At 41.2% G+C, this 21,999-nt stretch overlaps 1 protein-coding gene across 1 annotated transcript; it reads left to right on the top strand.

Moving 5' to 3' along the window:
* The first annotated feature begins 1,932 nt into the window (after nucleotides 1–1,932).
* gucy2d (guanylate cyclase 2D, retinal) lies at nucleotides 1,933–19,446 on the top strand. Its single transcript, XM_050040347.1, has 20 exons — nucleotides 1,933–2,008; nucleotides 5,077–5,202; nucleotides 7,234–8,245; nucleotides 8,367–8,668; nucleotides 8,810–9,182; nucleotides 9,293–9,377; nucleotides 9,483–9,591; nucleotides 9,722–9,841; nucleotides 9,961–10,041; nucleotides 10,180–10,356; nucleotides 10,445–10,601; nucleotides 10,686–10,835; nucleotides 11,397–11,545; nucleotides 11,661–11,824; nucleotides 12,917–13,109; nucleotides 13,547–13,721; nucleotides 14,261–14,359; nucleotides 16,537–16,631; nucleotides 16,745–16,827; nucleotides 16,959–19,446. The coding sequence occupies exons 3-20, from the start codon at nucleotides 7,399–7,401 to the stop codon at nucleotides 17,041–17,043; spliced, it is 3,444 nt and encodes a 1,147-aa protein (XP_049896304.1). The 5' UTR covers nucleotides 1,933–2,008; nucleotides 5,077–5,202; nucleotides 7,234–7,398; the 3' UTR covers nucleotides 17,044–19,446.
* The last annotated feature ends 2,553 nt before the right edge of the window (nucleotides 19,447–21,999 follow it).

A 21,999-nucleotide genomic window follows, 5' to 3' on the forward strand; every position in this document is an offset into this window, starting at 1 on the left:
CAAGACAATCATTACCTTAGTGAACCCTGTCCCACTTACACAATGACTCTATTAGACGGCACAATATGATGTTTCAAACATTTTTTAAAAGGACTAGCAGAGAGTGCGTATGACTGAGTGACTCACAGGGCAATGTCTACAACCTAGTTCTACGAAATATGTGTGATTCATCAAATTACCACAAAGTATTTAGTCATTACCGACGTTTGTTTGTTTTTTCATTTTAGGCCCTGGGGCCTAGTAGAAGGTTAATCCAGTTCCCCAATAAGCCGCTGGCCTTTTTTCTGATTCAGATACAACAGAAGAAAACTAAAGTATCTCTTGAGTGTCACTTAAGGTCAGAAGTTAGATATTTAGATGTGCCATACCACAGCCAGCTCCACCCACAAGCTTAGTAGATGGATAAGTGAATATTAAAGGCTGTAAAACTGACACAAACATCTTTCAACCATTTTACACAGCGATGCTCAACTTATGGTCGGCGGGTCTATTTTCTTATTCACAGTGAAAACAAATTGATTCACACACTTTTTTTCCCCACACATTTTTTTTTACTTTGAATGTAAATAAGGTGCCAGAGTGCATAAAAAGAATAAAAATTGAGGTTTTTTATAAAACAAAAAGTGCCAGAGAAGGATCCCCTGAACACCCCCTTCTTTATATATTAATTTTAATGATTCTAATTATTTATGTTTGTCATTTTGCAGAAGTGGCCCCCAGTCAAAGCAAGGCAAGTATCCCTGGTGTAATGTCAAAGAGATCCACCAGAGGGTACTGCAGCTCCCTAACAGGCCACAGCTGGACCAGGATTTGACAGAGAGATACCATAATCTAAAATGGGATACCTGAGTAGACTACCTGACCTCAGTTGAGTTAATGTGCACATATAATTCTTCATCAGTGAAATTCTGTTTGACATTTTCCTTTATCCATATTTTAATTCAAAGAAAAAATACAAAACATATAGTAAAAGGATGCGCATACAGTAGACAGTAATAAGTGCAACTTAAGTTAAATTCACACGAGATACTATAGGTCACCCGCCGCAATAAATCAGAAGTTGCAGTTTATTATCTTCTTTGTTCGATCAGTGTCTCTGATAGTAACATACTTCTGTAAAGGGGTGTGGACTTGAGTAACATGACCTGGACTCAAGCCAGACTCCAGTCACAAATTAAATTACTTTTAGACAAAATCCAAAAAAGACTTGCAACGTGACTTGGACTTTAACACCAATGACTCTCAGCCCAAAAATTAGACAGTGTGTTGTTGAAAAAGTGCGCCACAAATCAATTCATTTCCTGAATCAACTAACATTAACGTTAATCTTTCTATTTCATTTAGACATAAAACACGCCACAACATGAAACATCACTTTAAAGTTACAACAGTCTTAGAATAAATGCCTTACAAATCTGGGAAGAGGAAGTTATAGACCTTTTTTTTTATATGAGTTAAATACAACAAAATACGACAGAAACATGCAGAAGTTAAAAGTGCAGTGTCAGCACTGCTGTTTTGTAGATTTAATTCAGTCACATTTGTTTTAACAAATAAATACAAATTTTAGGAATTTATGATTTTTTAATATTTAACATATTATTACTCTGACTTTTTTGAGGACTTGAATGCAAAGACTTGAGCCTAAACAGTGACTTGGCCCCGATTCACCTCTCCTGTATGATGGCACTGCTGTTATTTCTCTGGTCAGGTTGGGCATTCATTATAATACGATGTATCAAACTGTTCTGGGTAATTACTTGGTTTAGAAATTGTACAGACATCACTGTCAGCTAATATCTATGATGCCCCAGTTTACAGTTGCATCTTTTAAAACATTTCAAAGCTGTTATTCGTCTTTATTTTGCTCTTCATAGATCGTTCTGGGGGAAACCATCCTTCATTCCCTGCATGCATTTCTCTGAACTCTACGGTGGCAGTGTGCAGCCACGGCTCTGCAGCGACCCACTCTAGTTCCAGTGATGGCAGTGTCCAAGAAGAGTGAAAGGTTTCTTGTTACCTAACGCACATTTTAAATAACATTTGATGTCTTTTCAAGGAAACTCCTGCTCTGAACCTGTGATCCTGCAAAGACTGAGTGATGTCACTGTGGGAGACGGCCAAATGAATTCACCTGATCAATTAAGTGAGGTCACAGAGGAGGCAAATGTCTAAGCTTCCCGATCGCTCCTCCCACAGGTTTTTTTTAAGTGTTTGACTAATGAACTTCGACGAAAAGCTTCTCTGGAGAAAAAAGAGTCTTCCAAGAGAGATGTACTCATAAATCGACATTTCACACAACAGCTTTGAGAGTCATGTGACAAAGCACATGCCAGTGTCCCACTATGTGTCATAATAAAATGTAGATGAGAGTGGATAGATCATTTGACAGATCTAGATTTAAAACATAGACACGGGATACTAATTAACTTTTGATGTTTTGCCAACATGACCGTGGTTGTTGTTCTGGTTTGAGCTACATGTTAATCATATTTATGGCTAAAATAAACGTCAGAAGTTCTGGTGTCCTGCTGTTGGCACTGTGCAGTGCTGCTGTCTCTGCAGTAGGCCAAGTTGGTTTTTTGCTCAGCTGGGATGGCTGTGTGTCTGACCTTGCTTTGAAGTGATCTCTGTCACTGCTGTTAGCCATGTCACTAAGAGGCTTGTGGGCAGCAGATCAGTTTAGCACAGCCTCACCTAACTAATCTGATTACTTCAACAAGGCTGCTATCAATGTGCAAAACAGGACAAACAAGAACAAACACATGGTCACACTTTCATACGCAGGGGGACCAGCTTTATACACATAAAGCTCAGCAGAGGTCACTGAAGCTGTGCTGGATGTGTTTGCCTTATCATTTAGGAGAATCTATGTACCTAAATGGGTTTTTGCCTCTTCCCCCCAAAGGCTTACATTCCAGCTGTAGTGAACTGTACATGGTGCCAGGTCAAAAGAGCAACAGCAGGCTTTCAGTAGCTTACCACAAGATATTTTCAGCTCTCGGCTCCTGCTCACACAGATTTCTTATGCCTTTATTAGCATTGCTCCCCGTATGTAAGATACTCCATTTGACCTTTGCTCTGTGGCTGTTATCTTGTCCAGAATGTGAAGCCAAACGTCAGGAAGAGAGGGAGGCTACGAAGATGCCAGCAGGAGCATGAAGGACATCCCTCACATTGAGGACACCCTGCCGAGGGAAGTCCCTATTGGTTGATTTTGCTTTTGATAGCCTGACACCCATTAACCGGTATCTAACTGGTGAATTTTTATGACAAAACAAAAAGCAAAATGACGCAAAATAGAAGAGGCACGTCTTCGTAATACGATGCTCCATTGAATCAGTGAAGTTTAGCGCCATATTTCGATGGTATTTTGTGATGTAATTGTCTCGGCTTTTATTTTATTTTCTGTTGGCTTTGCTGACAAACAGCTTTGCTGCGTTGAAGGGGAACAGCACCTAAATTAAGAATTCCAATATATTGTTTCCAAGGCTTAGTAATGTTCAATTAGTATCTGTGAACATGAGCTTCTCTCTCAAAGGCAGAAACCAGAGAAGTAAACTTGGGATTATTTTGGTTTGCACAGTTTCTGGCCATGATAAATGGTGTAAGTTTGACAGTTTTTAAAGAAACATGCCTTCCACACCTGCAGTTTTGTAACTGGTCAAAAATATCCTTGGTAGTTAACGGGCTGACGGTTAACTGTTGACATCCCTAACCATGACTTAGGCTAACTGACCAATCTAACAAAATCTTTTTTTAAACATTCTCTGGTATTTTACCCGTGGTGAGATCCACGTTATTGAGAAAAAACAATCCAAGCTTTAATTCCTAAATTATGAGATCCATCACTGGTGTCTGCGGACAGATTGACCCAAGCACAATTTTCTGTCGTCCGTTAGCATCTTAAGCTACAGCAGTAAGACGAGGTGAGCAGCAGTGCATGAGCAGAGGTCTCAGAGGGATTTGAAATGGAGCAGCAGGGTTATGTGAGGCTACAGTTGCAGGTGCCTTAATCACTGCACCAGTTTCAAGCCCAGGTGATTACATGCGATTCTGTAATTTAAGGTAGCCATTAGTGATACGTTTGCAATTATTATATTAACATTGCAAAAGTTTTCCTTTTTTTTTGTTGCTTTTTTTTATTTTCTTTGCTTTAAGAGTTAAAGTATGGAGTTCCTCACAGTGCATTAAACATGATGAACAGTGAGAGAACAACAGTAATAAGGGTTGAAAGTGAACATTTCTTCCTTCAAGGTAAAGTTCATGGATTTTGATGAGTGTCTCTATTCTGGCACGAAAAGTCCCATAAACTTCGACCCTCACAAAAGCAAGTGAACGACAAGTTCCTCTAGATCATATCCTTTTTTTATGGTTTTACCAACAAATAAGACAGCAGGTTTGTGATCTGAGGAACTTATTTTTTCATTTAATAACAATGTGCCTCATCCCCTTGATTTCAGACAAGTGGAGGTAGAAGGTGGGACAATAAATCAGAACCACTAGCCGCCATTTTCAGCACAATTCTTCCAAGTTGTGACTGTAGCCATTAAATCCATCAATCAAATCAGTGATACGATGCGCAAGGTTTGAGGATATTTTAAAGCTACATCAGAACCTATGTTTACACACTCTGTATATGATAAAGAATGAATATACCTCTACTTTCACCTTCTTTATCTTGTCCTCCAGCCCTCCCCCCACACACACTCTTCCCACACTTCTGTGGATTAAAGGCTAAAGAGGGCTGAGAAGTCAAAGCTCGCCAGTCCTTCCCACTCTTCCCTTTCTTTTACCTGTTACCACTCCACATCTCTCTGCCAATCTATTTTTTACCAATCCAGACGCTGGATCAGGGTTGCGTCTCTTCTCACGCACCGGCCTTTGCTATGTGGTTTGGGGTGGGTCCTAGTCCCAAACAGGGAGAGCAAGAGACAACGCTAACGACTGGAAATGAGGAGATTTTTCATTTTCAGTACCGTCTTTAAGGAACATGGATACAAGAGGAGATAATTAAGTTTATTTTGTATTTTTCACGCTATTTGGATTACATATGATATTTTTTCCCAATAAAAGGACAAAGATAACTGCTCCTGCTGTCTACTTCTGTGTACCTAATCCCCCTGGAGTCTGGATGGTGCCATTCAACGACAGCCACCAACACCGACATGGCTCCTACAGTATGTAGACGAACTGCTCCAGGTCAGAACTGTCTCTCATTTAAACTTTAATTTAATCGTCTTGTACTATCAAGGGTAATATAGGTGTAGTTTTTAATGTAAATAATTCATCCATCATACAGTGTCGTTGTAGCCTTGTTCAAATCTGTTTGCAGCAGAGCTCGTCCTGTAAAGGTGTGACTGTTGGAGAACCACAGCTCGTCCACTTTCTTAATAAATTTGTTTTAAAAGTTGCTTCATACGTAAGATGTAAACAGCATTTTGAATTTTGGATTAACATAATTTGACCTATTTTTTATTTAAAGCAGCACTTTAGAACAGGGCTAGCATATTAGTCAGTGCGCCTCTTAACCTATTAAGAACCGATAAGCCAATGTCAGCATTAGCCCCTTTAGAAGGCTTGCTGGTCACTGCTTGCTTGCTGCATTTCAGCTTGAAGGCAAAGAATCAAATGAGGCCATGTGGCGTTTTGTGCTTTTTAAAAGGAACTGAGTTTGGGATCATTTAGAAAAAGTGTCGCCATTGGATTGATGGATGCAAGTTACAGTAAGGTGTGCAAAATGATGTGAGTATGAGTTACATGAACAGTAGATGTGCTGCACTTTCCCAGAGTTACAAAGAGTGTAAATTGTGAATCCAGTTAGAGTAATTGAGTCCAGAGGGACTCAGCACACTCACAGTCATCTGATGTCCATACTGCGACAGAGTGGGATGAATTGAAAAGTTTGATGCCCACTGTCAGATAATATCTCCTCTGCTGCTTGGTAAACCTTGGGGGTGGAAGTCGTTGGCTCAAGACATGGTTTGTCCACCGAAGAGCACTGACAAGTTCATCTTTACTGTTTGTTTTCACTACTTATGTGTTCATTAAAAAAATATCCCTTCCCTCAAATTCACAAATATTGATATCGGCCTATAAAATCGGTCAGCATCAGTCAGGCTACAAAAGATTGTCAAAAAATTTTGTCCTCCACTTTCGCTTCACTAGAGGTAATTCTTTCAGTATTTTAAAAGTACACATATATTTTTAATTGCCTCCATTAACCAGAATTATATAGGTGAAAGATTTTTATGTTTTTTTTTTACTTAAGAAACAGGAAGCTGTAAGTTCCCCTCACCATTGGTAGGTTGGTCAGGCCTTTGGCTCAATGCTTTTGTCATGGGCAGCCGTTTTTAGTTTCTGAGCACAGAGTACAGTATTGGCTGGGTTTCTTTATTAGTTAAAAACAGTATTTAACAGTAGGATTTCAAAACATTATTGCCAGGGTTACAGTCAATCATGACGATGTCCAGTCATGGATTTGTGTGGTGACAGTACGCAAAGCAAATCCTCTGCTTTGCTTAGTTACAGCAGCCTGGTCTTAATCATTTTTAAAGTCAGTCCAGCTCAGAATACAGAGTAGTTAGCATTTATTAGCATGCAATAAATACAATGTGAATTTACTCTCAGCAATAAAGTCTCTAAATTTAGTTGATGTTTGATAATTAATAATTAATGTAACCTGAAATGGCAGTGTAAGCTCCATCATACTGTCATTTTAATCCTGAGCTCCTGAGCAAGTACAGATTTAGACGCTGGTTTCAAGAATCTTAGGGGTGACTGGAGTTGAAGACAAACTGTCCTGAAATGGAAGGCAAACTCAGAAGATTGACTTTAAGGGGAAAGGAGATACCAAGACCAAATGGAGACATCAAGGCCAGATTTAGCTCCACGTTACCTGGCACTTGATTTTTTAAACTCTGTGGCCCCCGCTGAGCTAATCAGCTTGCCACACACATGGCATTAATTCTTCGAAGAACAGTGCTGGCACTTCAGGCACCATGTCCTCTGTGAGACAGATGGATGCTGATAAGATTCAACATCACATTCTGTTAAACAAAACAGCTCAACAAGATGCATGTTGAGGTCAGGGATCCTGTCCGTAACCCGGTGAGCCCTCAGGTATCCTTGCTTGTATCCTAGAACTTAGGAAGCAAAAACAGATCACACTGAACTATCAAGCTATACATTTACTAATTGCAGTTTGTTTTTCTTCTTATTCTTCGGAGGCAGTGATGGCTTGGGGTCTTCTCACCGCCTGTCCATTTTTGGACTAAAGGCCTGCTGAGTGCCAAGGGAGACGGTCCTATCCACAGAGACAGTCACTGTCACACTACTCATCATAAACTCCCCACTCTCCTTCTGTGTCTAAAGCATCAGAATAGCTGTGTGAGGAAAATGGCAAGTCACAGAGACCCTCGCTTTCTGCACAACCTGTCCTACCACCCGCGATGGCAGCACGACTCAATAAAAGTGAAGAGGAAAGGACATGTGCGGACAGTGGCTGCAAATAGTTGCAGTGGATATAGTCTGTTTAAATCATTAGCAGCTTCATCATCAAAACCACAGTTGCCATCATTCCCTGTGCAACGCTCCAGGAGCTGTGGGAACTGGCTACTTCTGCCCTTACTCATGCTCTCAATTCTGCCCTGTCAAGCCTGGGCGACCACTTTTAAGGTGGCCCTGGTTGGACCCTGGACGTGTGACCTATTATACTCCAAAGCCCTCCCTGATTTGGCAGCCCGCCTGGCCACTGCTCGCATAAACAAGAACCCCTACCTCAACAAAGGCTACTGGTATGACTACACGCTGATCAATGAGGACTGCAAGTCATCCCGTGCCCTAGCTCGCTTTGCTGAGCTGGAAGGTTATGGTGCTGCTTTCCTGGGCCCCGCCAACCCAGGCTACTGTTCCTCAGCTGCTTTGTATGCAAAAGAGTGGGATGCTGGGATCCTTTCCTGGGGCTGCCTCAAACCCAACATGGATAAAGGAGGGATGTATTCCACCTTCCTGCGACCGCTGCCACTGTCCTCCCGTGTACTCTTCACCGTGTTGCAGTACTTTAGTTGGGCCCATGTGGCCATAATCTCAGAGGAGACAGATGTGTGGGAAGCCACAGGACAGGAACTGGCCTCATCACTGAGGGCCCTCGGCCTGCCTGTCAACCCTGTGGTCACTATGGAGTCGGACAAGGACGGACCTAACAGAGCACTGACAAAAGTGCGGGAAGCAGACCGGGTCAGAGGTGAGTTGTAGATGTAAAGATGACTGAAATAAGACCAATTCATGTATTATAACCTCTGCACAGTTTTCTTTCACACGAATCATGTAAATAAACCCGTTTTTAATCCCTCCTCTCTCCATAGTGGTCATCATGTGCATGCCCTCTGTCCTGATTGGTGGCGAAGCCCAGTACCGGCTTCTGACAACAGCCTTGGCCATGCGAATGATCGACCGTGGCTATGTATTCATCCCCTACGACGCCCTCCTCTATGCGCTGCCCTACAAAGATGCACCATACTATATGCTAGGCAATGACACCAAGCTGCGGAAAGCCTATGATGGGGTCCTCACCATCACTATGGACTCTGGAGAACGCAATTTCTATGAGGCCTTCAGAGACGCTCAAGACAGCTATGAAATCCGCAGCAGCACCCCACCAGAGCAGGTGAGTGTCTTTATTGTATATTGTAATATTAGAAATTGATAATAGTCAACAGGAAAATGAGACACATCTAAAGGACGGGAAACAAAAGCACTTAGACAAACATTTTAATTAAATCAAAATGACCACTGTCTTCTCTGCTAGGTTTCCCCATTTTTTGGCTCCATCTACAACATGATATACTACATAGCTATGGCTGCTGAGCAGGCCCGTGCCAAAGGAGGCCGCTGGGTAACTGGTCAGATCCTGGGTAACAGCAAGGGCAGCTTTGAATTCGAAGGCTTCAATCAGCACCTGAGGTCTGGCAGGAACGGTGAAGGCATGCTAGCTCGCTATGTAGTGCTGGACTACAGTGGCATGGGCAGCTCTCTCTACTCCACCCATGTTCTGGAAGCTGCTCATATATATGGCGGGATCGGGGGTTTAAAATACCTCGGTCGTTCGATCCATTTCGCAGGCAGCACGCCCTACACCGACTCAGGCTGCTGGTTTAACCCAAACTTTGCCTGTAGTGGAGGTGAGTGCACCAGTAGTGTCATTAGAGGAAATTAATACAAGCTGGTGCGTTGCTGAGTAATTCAGTGTATTTAAACTATCTGTCTTTGTGTTTTTCTTCTCTTCCCAAAGGCCTGGATACAGTCACTCTCTTCTTTCTCTTCCTTCTGTTCGTTGCAATCTTTGCATGTGGACTCTACCTTTTTGTCAATTTCAAGTATGTACAGCAGGACATCAAAGAAATATTTCATATGCTGGGGTCTTGTGTGATCTTTTGAGAACATTTTGGTTGTTTTTTGGTTGTCTTCTTTGTTTCATAAAGGAGAACGGGCAGGGTTGGGTTCAGCCTTGGAGGTGGTAACAGTGGATCAACGAAGGTAATCCTGACCCTTGACGACCTGGTCTTCATCAACACTCAAATCAGCAAACGGGTCAGTTCTGTGCTCAGTCTCTGACAATACTGACCTACCTCACCTTTGCAAGTATGTGATGTATGAAAGCTGTTTACCTCTGAAAGACTCCAACTAACCTGTCCTCTTTGAACTGTGTGTGTGTGAGCAGAAGCTCAATGATGAAAGTATCCTGAAAAGCCAGCTGGATATGAAGACGCCTCACCACTCGGTATCTGGTCGCAGCTACTTGGCCACCTCACCAGACAGCTCCAATGTTGCTGTGTTTGAGGTTAGCCTGGCACAATACCTCAATACTCCTGTTATATAGTCCTGTTTATCATTTTGCTGCTCACGCCTCTGGGTGTTTTTGGTTTCAGAAAGACTGTCGTTTTTTCTATACATTCGCAGGGTGACTGGGTGTGGCTGAAGAAATCCCCCACTGGATCTGTGTCAGGTATCAGCAACAACGCTGAGTATATCTTTATCAGGGTAAGTGAATCTGTGAGTCATTAAATCGATTGATATTCCAGTGTTGTCAAAAAACACAAAATACAGAATGCATCAAACGGAGTGACGTTCCTCTTGCAGCATGAAGTTACCTGATGTCTCCATTGTCTTCCCAATCAGCTCAGAGACATGAGGCACGAGAACGTCAATCTGTTCCTGGGGCTGTTCTACGACTCTGGGATCTTTGGTGTTGTGACTGAGCACTGCTCCCGTGGCAGCTTGGAGGACCTGCTCAGCAATGAGGACGTGCGTCTTGACTGGATGTTCAAGTCTTCCCTTTTAATGGATCTGATTCGGGTAAGAGAGACAAAATGACCAACGTGTTTCATTTCCCATCTTGCCACGTTTCCTCATCGCTCACAAGTTTTCGTCAAACTGTTCTCAGGGAATGAAGTACCTGCACAATCGCGACATCGTCCACGGACGGCTGAAATCCCGTAACTGTGTGGTAGACGGGCGCTTTGTGTTGAAGGTGACGGATTATGGGTTCAATGAAATTTTGATTGCCCAGAGCATTGACTCCGACGGAGAAAAGCCAGAGGGTGAGTTATATGCCTTAGTGACTTTTCTCTCACATATCAATACTCACTGTTTATTTATCATCGTGCATCTTCTTTTTATTGAAGATCTACTTTGGACAGCACCTGAGCTGCTGAGAAGCGCCAGTCTGAGAAGGAGGGGAACTTTCGCCGGAGATGTCTACAGTTTCTCCATCATAGGTCAGGAAGTCATCGCTCGCTCTGCACCTTTCTGCATGCTGGACATGCCTCCCAAGGGTGAGTGATATGGAATTAGTGACCCCAAAGGATGGTCACATGAAAAAAAACATAAAGTAGTAGGAGGTGATGAGGCAATGTGCAAAAGATTTACTCGTATTTTAAATATTATTGGCAAATTTGTGAAGGTGCTACGTAAAATGTCCGTCCTGTCCTTTGTGCTCTCACCCTGTGGAGATAACTTATCGTTGCCCTCTGCTCTCGTTATACATAATCGTGCCCACTGAGCTAAAAAGAAAATGACAAGTGTTAGTATTGTTGTTGAAAATGCTGCCCAATCCCAAAAAAGATTTTTTTGGGGGCATTTTGCCTTTAATTGAAAGGACAGTTAAGTGTGAAGGGGGAGAGTAAGAGGGAACCACATGCAGCAAAGGGCTGCAGGCTGGAGTCAAGTCGAGTCGACGCCTCTGCTTTGTTTAATCACCAACGACATTAATATTTCTTTGACAAAATTGTTTGTGCAAAAACCACATTGGAGGCAATTGCACTGCATTTACCTTGTCTGTTTTTGTTCATATCTGTGTGTGCCTAACATCTGTGTGTTCTTCACTGTGTTGACAGAGATTATCAGCAAGGTCAAAGAGCCTCCTCCCTTGTGTCGGCCTGTCATGTCAGTCGATGAGGCCCCGCTGGAGGTGATACAGGTGTTGAAACAGGCCTGGAGCGAAGAGCCAGAGAAGAGGCCGACCTTTGAGGAGGTCTTCAAACAAGTAAATACACTGAAAACACACGTTGATTCACATCTACTCCTCCTTAAATGTTGTTGTTTTAGTGAAAGTAGCAAGTTGGAGATGACATTCCTTTTCCCTCCTTTTCATGTGACAGTTCAAGAGCATCACCAAGGGGAAGAAGACCAACATCATCGACTCTATGCTTCGCATGTTGGAACAGTACTCCTCCAACTTGGAGGATCTGATCAGAGAGAGGACGGAGGAGCTGGAGGTGGAGAGACAGAAGACTGACAGGCTGGTGGCTCAGATGTTGCCCAAGTGAGTGTCCAGAAACTGGGATGTCATGCTCTAAGTCATAGCCACTGGAGGCCTGTAGAGCATCAGCACAGTCTGAGTATTATACTTGAATGATGCTCCTTTTACTTCCTTAGTGAGGTCAAAGGTCAGAGATAGCCTCGCTGAAGCTGGCAGGGATTCAGTGCCCATCCAGCAGGATAGCTGCTCATTGACACACTGGTATGAGGTCATCTGCAGAGACTGAAGTTGATATTTCTCACAAAACTTTACAGATCAAAAATGCAGCTGAATCAAGATAAAACAGAAAACATTGTGATATTCTAATCATTTGTTGTTGTTGTCTCATTAACATCTTTCTTTCTTTTGTTTGTCATGTCTCAAAAATTTCTGCCAAAATATGGCTTTAGTTTTGATGCATTTAACAACTGTGGGAATATTTGGTGCGACAACCAGTGATGTGGATGTGATCAGACAATCAATCTTCATCAGTGAAACCTGCTTTTGAGTTTTTCTTGTAACCATGTTCTATCACTGAAATTAGTCACGGTCTGTTTCCATCAGAGGGTGTTTAAAAACAAGATATCAGTAATGGGTCAATTTGTCACCCGGCGTCCAAAGAATATAAATGTACAGTGTTGCATGATATGTCTCAGTATGTGCAACACGACAGCCTCCTCAGTTTGTTTCCTTTTATGATTTATAGTGCATCTGATCACCAAAAATGCTTCTGTCTCAGAGCTTTTCATAGTGTTGGCATCACTTTAATCATATCTTTCTGAATCAAATTTGATCAAATAGAAATAAATGTATTTTAAATCACTGATCTGCCAAGTAGAGGGAGTTTTCCTTTATCAACCACCTGTCTAGTGAGAGGAGAGAGTCACTCCATGCTGCCATTGTGTTTCTTCAGTTGTGATTTGTGTGGTTTGCAATGATCAATAATAATTTGGGAGGAAATCCTGAAATCATCTAATTCATGGGATTAGAAATTGACTGCGGTTGAATGTCTGTAAAAGTTAAATCTAAGAAACATGTAAGACAGCAGTCTCTGGTGAGAAGACTTGTTGTTGCCTCAGCACCTCAGATTGTCCTCTCATCATCTTCCCCCTTCAGGTCTGTGGCCCAGGCGCTGAAGACGGGCAAGCCTGTCAAACCCGAGCATTTCAGTGAGTCCACGCTGTACTTCAGTGACATCGTGGGCTTCACCACCATCTCAGCTCTCAGCGAGCCCATCGAGGTGGTCGATTTACTCAACGACCTCTACACACTCTTTGATGCTATCATTGGACTGCATGATGTCTACAAGGTGAGCGTTGGAGGCGCACACAGTGATGAGCACCTCGTTTTTGTATTATTTATTAGTTTTCAGTATTTAAAGTACACTCAATCTTTTGTAGGCTTTATAAATCAGCTTTGGTAGTAATACACCAAATATTATAAATAACTTTTTGTTTTATTTATAACAAAACTTCATTAAGATTTTGTCTGTTTTTGTTTTCTGTATTTTCTGTGAACATTTTTTACAAGAATTAGAATTTTCTGTATTGTTAATGTTGCTAAAACATTTCCACTGATTCTAGCAAAGCATTTCCCGCCTCATTTTAACATGTTAAATCTGCTGTTTATCAAGAGAACTCTTTATTTTGGTGGTGGCCAGTTCTTTCAAACTTAGCAGTGTTGAACTAGTGAGAGAAACACTGTGTATGTGCGTGTGTGCTGAACTCCTATTTTTATGTAATTTAGGTGGAAACTATCGGAGATGCCTACATGGTAGCCTCGGGAGTCCCCTCTAGGAACGGCAACCGCCATGCAGCTGAGATGGCCAACATGTCTCTTGACATCCTCCACTGCATCGGTACCTTCAAGATGAGGCACATGCCTGAACTGAAGGTCAGGATCCGTATCGGCCTGCACTCTGGTGAGCAATATGTTCGTGCTTTCTGTGCTGTGCTGCTCTAATCATTATAATGTCCAGCAGTAACGTTGCATGTGGAAAGTTCTTTACCACGAGAGATTACCTTAAGAGTCACATACATGTGTAATGAGTAATACGGCATGAAATGAACCCAAACTCCAGAGTGAGTAATAGTCAATGTGTTGCAGTGGAATACAGGAGCCCAAGCTGCTAAGGCAAGGAGGTATTTTTACCTCCTTTATCCTCGTCTGGAACTTATTCCTGGAACAGTGAAACGCTATCCACTTAGAGCGCTGTCATCCAATTAACACACTGCATACTTTGGATTTCTATTCTATTAATTTCTTTATATACACAGAAGTGCTTTGATGTCATAGTTTTGGGAGACAAAAATCATTTTGAAAACTTCTTCAAAGTCACATCCCACAATGTTTCATTTGACACATGATGTAAGAGATTGCTTGTGAAGGAGAAGCGACATTGCCAACCCGACTTGTGTGTGTGTGTGTGTGTGTGTGTGTTCTTTCATGCTATGTTTGCAGGCCCAGTGGTAGCGGGAGTAGTGGGTCTCACAATGCCTCGGTACTGTCTGTTTGGAGACACTGTCAACACAGCATCTCGAATGGAGTCCACGGGGTTGCGTGAGTGTCTCATACATCATTGAATAGGCCAGACAGATCTCCTCTTTCTTAGCTTTTAAAACATTTTTTTTTAAATGGACATGGCGGATGAGAGAACAGGTGTAGTTAGTGTGCCTGCTGCCTGAGGCTAAACGGGGCTTTAAGTGAGCAGTCCTTACTAATCCTTTAAGACTATCAACAGATTTAGAGGCCAATTTGAAGTTTCAGTTTAAATGTCAACATCAATGATAAGTTTGCCTCAGCTGCCCTCTGCATGTGTATAAATGAAGTATGAAATATGAAATGCTAAGTCCACTTTACTGATGTTTTGAAATAAAACAGGAGCTCCCAGAGGATCACACTATCATAAATGAAACTATTAACACTTAAACTGTTTAGAGGAAGTTCAATTTACTTAAATACAGTGGTGGAATATAACTAAATACATTTACTCAAGTACTGTATTTAAGTACACATTTGAGATACTCGTACTTTACTGAAGTATTTCCATTTTATGCAGCTCTATGGATCAGCTGGAAAATGCTTCATCACAAAGCTGAAATCAGGACTGTTTTTCTGACATCACAAAAAGACTTTTTTAGATACATGGTTCTTACAAGACAGCAATGCTGAAAACTTGTGATGATCTTCTAGGATATGTTCATTGCTGCAGTTTAAACCACCCAACAATGATAATAAAAATCGTTTTTTATAGAGCGCTTTTCAGAAAACAGCATTACAAAGTGCTTCACAGGCATCAAAATAAAACATACAGGTCATAAAATCATCAGGTTTAGAAAGAAATTCGGTGTGTAGAAAATGAGTAAATAGACAGTTCAAAGTAAAGTAGAGCTCAAGAAGAATCAGGAAAGGCTCTTCAATAAAAGTATGTTTTAAGAAGAGACTTAAAAGAGATCACTGACTCGGCTGACCTGATTTCCTCAGGCAGATTGTTCCAGAGCCTTCAGGCCCTAACGTCAAACGCTCTGTCCCCTTATAGGTAGCATTTAAAGGGCTTAAAATTAGTACAGCCTACATATCTGCAGCAGTAAAGTGCAACGTACATATCGATGCAGCAGCAATGTTAATCCAAAAACATCATATATGATAATAAAACACATTTTACTGCACAGGGAATACTTTTAGTACAATGTGCTGATAATACTCACTTTTGTTCAAGTTTTAAATGTAAGACTTAAAACTTAAATGTTTTAAGTAGAGGATCTGAATGTTTCTTCCACCACTGCTAGAATTAAAATTATGCATTCATGCTTGACTATATTGTGTTTTTGCAATGAGCAGCAAAGCATAAATGTGTAGTCTACTGCCACCAAGTGGCTTAATAACAAAACAACAGTCTGACTTTGTAAATTTCTGAGATGCAATCTGAGGGCATAGGTTCAATTTCAACATTGGTGGGGATATATATTACATGGGGGAAATTTTGGGCGGCAGACACTTCATTTCCTACATTCTGGTGAATGTTTATGCACCGATTTATGGTGGAAATGTCTTTTTACATGTGAAGTAAATCGGAAAGTCAGAGCAATAAGTGATAATTCCTGCATGTTTCAGCAATATTTCTGTTCATGTTCAAAACTTTACGCACATTCAGTACATATCCTACATATCTGTGGTCTCTGAGAGGCCCAGAATAAAGTTATAATATTTTGAGAAAAGAGTTGTGATGATAATTAAGAATTAAGAAAGTAAACTGGTAATTTAACGGGAATAAAGTCCTAATGTTTCAAAAAAAAATCGACCCTCTCCTGAAGTCTGCTGTGCATTAAGATGTTGCTCTGCTGATATGGTCGTTTCCCCTTCAGACCATCTGACAAATCCCGTGTGACTCTCTCTGGATGAGGCATAGTTAAAGCAGATGTGTCCTGCTCGTCATCGAAAGTAGAAACCAATCTAACTGAAAACACTTCTCATCAAGCATCATATGTGATCGGCCTGTATTGGAAATAAAAGCACTGTCCCTTACTGAATCAATACGGGACACAGTTTGTCCTGTGTTTTTGTGCACAGAACTTATAGAATAAAGATAATTCAAACAAGTTTGCTTAAATATTTGTAGGGAAAATTCTGTACTCTTAAAAAGTTCCAGGGGGATTAGAGATTTTACATGTAGCTACTGACATTAAAGAAGTTGCAGTTTGCAAATATGTTAGATTTTTCTGTGTTTTCTATCACAGCTTACAGAATCCATGTCAACCAAAGCACAGTTGATGTCCTGAACAGCTTGAAGCTGGGATACAAAATTGATGTCCGAGGCATGACAGAGTTAAAGGTAAAATAAATTAAAAACACGTTCATAATATACACAGAAGATATGCAGTGTAGCCACTGCAGCACTGAGCTGGTGGTGATAGCTAATGAACGCTGATGATGATTTATTTTTAGGGAAAAGGGATTGAGAACACATACTGGTTGGTAGGAAGAGAGGATTTCAACAAGGCACTGCCTATTCCTCCAGACCTTCAAGGGTAAGAGAACATTTTGGTTACTCCACATACGTGTGATTTAATCTTTGCACTACTTTTTAAGCGTAGCACAGCACGGTATGAATGTGATGTGTCCGAGTCACACTGCATAATGACTGTATTTCCTGTTACAGGGGGAGCAATCATGGTATCGCTTTAGAGGAGATTCCTCCTGATAGAAGACAAAAATTCCTGGATCGTCAGAAGAAGATGGGCTAGGCTGATTTTTCTTTCTTTTTTCTTTTTTTACTGATGTCCCAGAATGGAAAGTGATATTTTCTCGCTCAACGTTTGTCAGAGAATACCCTACACATACAGAGAATACCCTACACATACAGAGAATACCCTACACATACAGAGATGTGTAGGGGAAAAGCTGAACATGCAAAATCCAACCACCATCATTCGTGCCACGCTCAGTATGAAATCCAGCACCAGCGACAAGGGGATTCACACTTTCTGGAAATCATTTCTATACTAAAATAATCTTTACTGTAGATGAGGCAACTGTCCGTATTGTATTTGTTCAGCAGAAAGCAAAACATGCATACCGAGGTTTAGAGGACAGCAATCGCCTGACAAGAGGGACTGTGGATGTGTGTACAGAAACGATCACAGTATCATGTGTGATACCGCTGTACTTCATGTACTGTATGTATTTGTACTGATCTTTGTGCTTTGTAGAAACATGGGAGAGATTCTGTCATGAGCATCCCAAGGGTGGAAGCTATTACCGCTCGACTATTCATCTCGGGTATAATGGAGCACTCACTTTAGGAGCAGTAGCCTTTTACAACAATTTAGAATTAATACATTAAAATGTTTTCACAGTAATTTAAGCTTGAAAGCAGCGCAGAGGTCAGTCAGGGTTGAGAGCTCAGGTCACGGAGGGCTCTGATTTTGCTTTTGTGGCAGCGTTACTGTGATTAGTCATTTGATGAATGAAGCCATACAATCCAAAAATGGTCCAAATACGTCAAACAAAGCGTCCAGTTTGTTTGTTTAGTATTAGAGTTATAGAAATGTAAAAAGCACAATATCCTTTTGACTACTGGCTCTCCCAACATTTTATCCCATTACTGCGATAGGCCTGTTTGAGGTGATTTAACTGATATTCCTGTTTTCATTCCAACTTATCACTTCCTTTAAGTATATCTAAAGACAATAATGTGCTTTAAGTTTTATTTTAGATGATTTGTTCCAATGGTAATGACAAAGGTACACACTGGGAATGATCTTGGGGCCAAAGCATCTGCAGAGCTGGAAATAATGAATAAATTCCAACATGTAATGACACACAATTTTCAGAAACATGCGACGGGACCCACATATTGTTCTTTGAAAGATTGACTTATGATGTGCATCTACAGTACGTTTCTCTCCCTAATAACCTCATGATGCTACACACAGTTTGTACTGCTTTTTAATGATGTGTGTATTGCTTTTAACATTATGTCGACATTTTCCACCAAATCATAGAAGACGTACACAACATGCAAACAAGACCCAAACTATCGCTCACTCTGGGTTTCACTGTAGCTTTACCTACAGTACATGTAGCCCATTACTGAAACATGCTGGCTGAATGTATTGTACAACTGTGTGTTTAATAGGACAGCAATAGGAAGACCTGATTTCTGTGACATACAGTATATCTGCTCTGCACTGATATGCACAATGTCTGAGTCAGTTGACTGAAATTATTATCTCTTATAATGTGCTTCAGCAGATTGAGCCTTTTCATGTGTATCGCAGTCTTCTAGAGGAAGCCATTATTTTCTTTTTGGGCTCTCCAGGACCCCAAACTGTGGCTGTATCTGAAGGTCCTCTGAGAACAAATGTTCGCTAAGTCGCTCCCGTACCCAACCCCAGGGGATTTAACAGAACATATGGGGGAAGCATGCATGGGAAAAAAGGGGAAGACAGAATCCTCTGAGTCATTTCTCCATGTATATACTGTAAATTTGTACATAGATAGTTTGTCTTTGTGTCCTGCAGGGTTAGGGGCTTTTTAGTGGAGTGTTTGTTTCTGCTTGGGTTCCCTAAACCTCTGATACAAAAGGAGATATCAACAAAACATAAGGGTTTAATCACAGTGCATTCAAGAAGCAAGTAACCGCATTGTTCGCTCACTCTCTGTCGGGCTGCTAATTGTCTGCCGCAGCACTGATACTGAAGCAACAATAGGCAGGCAATGTCAGGATGTGATTTTTCCTCCAACAGCTGTTTCAGTCTGCGGACATTTCTTCCTTCAGAGCTCCCTGGCTGACCATTTCCAACATGCTGTCACAGTGGCTCAGCATATGGACCAAAAAATGGACATCTGACGACTTGATTATCAGGTTGCTCGTGGTGTGGTTCTGTGACACCAGTGTTTAGCACTGGCTCTTCAGGCACGATTAAACCCTGGACAAAGAGGAAACGCAGAATTCTGAATCAAGACGAAGATCGCAAAAAAGAAAGCTGTCTGAATGTTTCTTTGATGGATGTCTAAAGAACAAAATGAAGTTATTCTGTTGAGTAGGTAGGACCTACTTTTGCTAGATTTTTAATCAATTTGCCAAATAGATTGATCTCATCAAAACTGAATGGACTGTATTGTTCATTCTGAAAGTGTTCTCAATGTGTTTCTGTAAATAAATTATGGTTTTAGTGAAGATTGTGTCGTCATATGTGTGCTTCATTGCCAACTCTTGGGTCAAGTCTTTATGTGTTGACATGGATGGATTACTGAACGGGCCTACCAGGCATAGGCCCCTGAGTTTCACCTGCAAAATGTCACTCAATTTAACACACACCAGCCAGGAAGAGACTCAAAAAGACCACAAAGAGACACGAAGGAACTACTAAGACACACAAAATTGCTTTAAAGAGACACAAAATGACTGCAAAAAGGAGGGAAACACCCACAGAGAGGAACAAAGCTGTCAAAAAGGACACAAAATTATACAAAATAACTATAAATGAGGCCAAACAATCACAAAGTCTGTGTGTTTTGCTCCTACGTAGGAGAGGTGGTGGGGCCCTTTGCACGTCTGTGCTCAGGGGCCCATTGTCTCATAATCCGCCCATGTGTTAAGACTGTTTTCCCAAATGGTGCCCTGACAGTACATTAAGTTATAATTCCAAACAAGTACACCAGCAAATCATAAGTTCAATTACGGCCAGTAAATCACGCTTTAAATGTCAGGCATGTTATTTATAGCCTGATTTTTTTGTGAGTTAGTGTATTTTATCTGTCAAAACTGATTCATATTTTTACAATTATAACAAGCTTTAAGCTTTGAAATAGCAGTGTTGTGAATTGGCTAAGGATTTGGGAAAAAAGGGGGTGACGTTTAAAGTATCGGCAACATTGAAGCGCCACATACTCATGAAGAAGAGACAGTAACTCAGTGGAAGTCTGACCATTTCACTGTAAATCACCAAGCAGGTTACAGTGATGCTAACAAGCTTTGGGCTGCTTTTACTCTGTTTTCTGCTGTAGTGGAATAATCCTATAAAAATGTAAGGATGGCTTTACATAATGTAACATCTGTGCAATACACTGCACACCATAAACACACTGTGTGCTTTTGTCACAAATTTCATTCTGAATATTGCAAATATTAAATGATTCATGATGCTGACTGAGTGTCTGCTGAAGCACATGTTAAGTTACACCGTGCATCCTACAACAGACAACAGCTTGAATTAATCATGGATCAAATCACAAGTTTAAAAATAAAGAAAAACAGAACCCTTTTGTGAAAGATAACATTTGCGTCTTTAGGTCTTGAGATCTTAAAATAATCCTTAAATGCTATCATGGAATAACACAAGACAATACATTTAAAGGTGATTTTGTGAAAGGATTAAAATGTTTTTGTCCAGATCCTACACATCATGTCTGCACTGCTAGCAGGAATATCTAAAAGTGATAACAGTGCCCTGAGGACAATGTCTGCACAGAAGCAATTCGTATTTCTGCCACTAACAGGGGTTGCTATGAGGACAATTTGATCAGTTTGACAGGTTGCTATGCCAAACCTTTTTTGGCACTTTGGTGGCGTAATCACACCCCTGGGATTTAACCACAGACTGTGTTGTCGACAGTATGAGACACTTTCCTTCTAGACTCATATGTTGTGTGGCTTTTTCTTGCGTAGGGTATAAATGAGTTTATGTTATAGACATGAGCATTATTCAGTAATATTCTTGGTCCTTTAAGTGCCACTGATGCTCCAAACCCTCCAGGTGAGCCTATAAACTACAAGAGGCCAATTAACTCAATGTATATTAGAATATAGCCGACTGCTGTGGAAGTTTTACTCATGGTTTTTTTTCTCACAAATTTAATTGGATTAATGCCACACTGTATGTTATCTTCAGCTCAGCCTGGAATTTCTTTCAAGGGATGGTCAAGACAATCAATTTGCAGCTGCCCAAGGGGTTGTTGAAATATCTTTACATTAATTTAAACACATGGAACTGAGGAGGAATAATCAGCTAAGTGGACACTGATAAACCCAAACACAGCAACACAATTTCCTGTCACTATAACAGGCCTATTACACTAAATCTCTCTAATGGTGTCTCTATAGGGAGTTACTTTATCATAATGTGCCCCTTGTGTCTTCTGTACAGGCTTGAGTTCTGCAATATATGCATGCATTTAATGTTTGCATGACATTCAACAGTGCTACATCGAGGCCTATAGCTGCATAAGCCCTGACCTCTCAAACAGTTCTGCAGATGTTTTCCTCCTTCTCAGTCAGTGGGCTAAAATCCCCCCCAAAAAATAAATGCCGAATCAAACAACATAAATTATCCGATCGTCCACGTGATCATGCACGAAGTCTTCCCCGGCTGAACACGGTGTTCCTCCGTGCACCCCATCAGTCCTGAAGCCCCCCTGGCATTTGACTGGCACCGGCTTGGAGGTGCCAGTCTAGCAGAGGCTGAGTAAAGACAGCCAGCGAGAGCCAGGCGGGACCGGAAGTAGGGTAGATTGGCTTTCACAATTAAAGCATATTAGGTTGTAGGACCCACTTCCACTGATGTGACAACAAAATGAGAAATCACCTAAATACTGCAGTGACCCAGTGTGTGTGAATTGTATCAGAGCTCATTTATAGCCAATGTACAGAGTTAAGTGCAGCTTATTTATTATCATAACTCTCAGCGGACCAATGG

The sequence above is a fragment of the Epinephelus moara genome, chromosome 3 (assembly GCF_006386435.1).
Source record: "Epinephelus moara isolate mb chromosome 3, YSFRI_EMoa_1.0, whole genome shotgun sequence".
Lineage (NCBI taxonomy): Eukaryota > Metazoa > Chordata > Actinopteri > Perciformes > Serranidae > Epinephelus > Epinephelus moara.

Coding starts and splice junctions, on each gene's coding strand:
- gucy2d (XM_050040347.1), top strand. CDS start 7,399: ATGGCAAGTCACAGAGACCCTCGCTTTCTGCACAACCTGTCCTACCAC. Junction 10,836..11,396: donor GCTGGACATGCCTCCCAAGG/GTGAGTGATATG, acceptor CTGTGTTGACAG/AGATTATCAGCAAGGTCAAA. Junction 13,722..14,260: donor CCGTATCGGCCTGCACTCTG/GTGAGCAATATG, acceptor CTATGTTTGCAG/GCCCAGTGGTAGCGGGAGTA.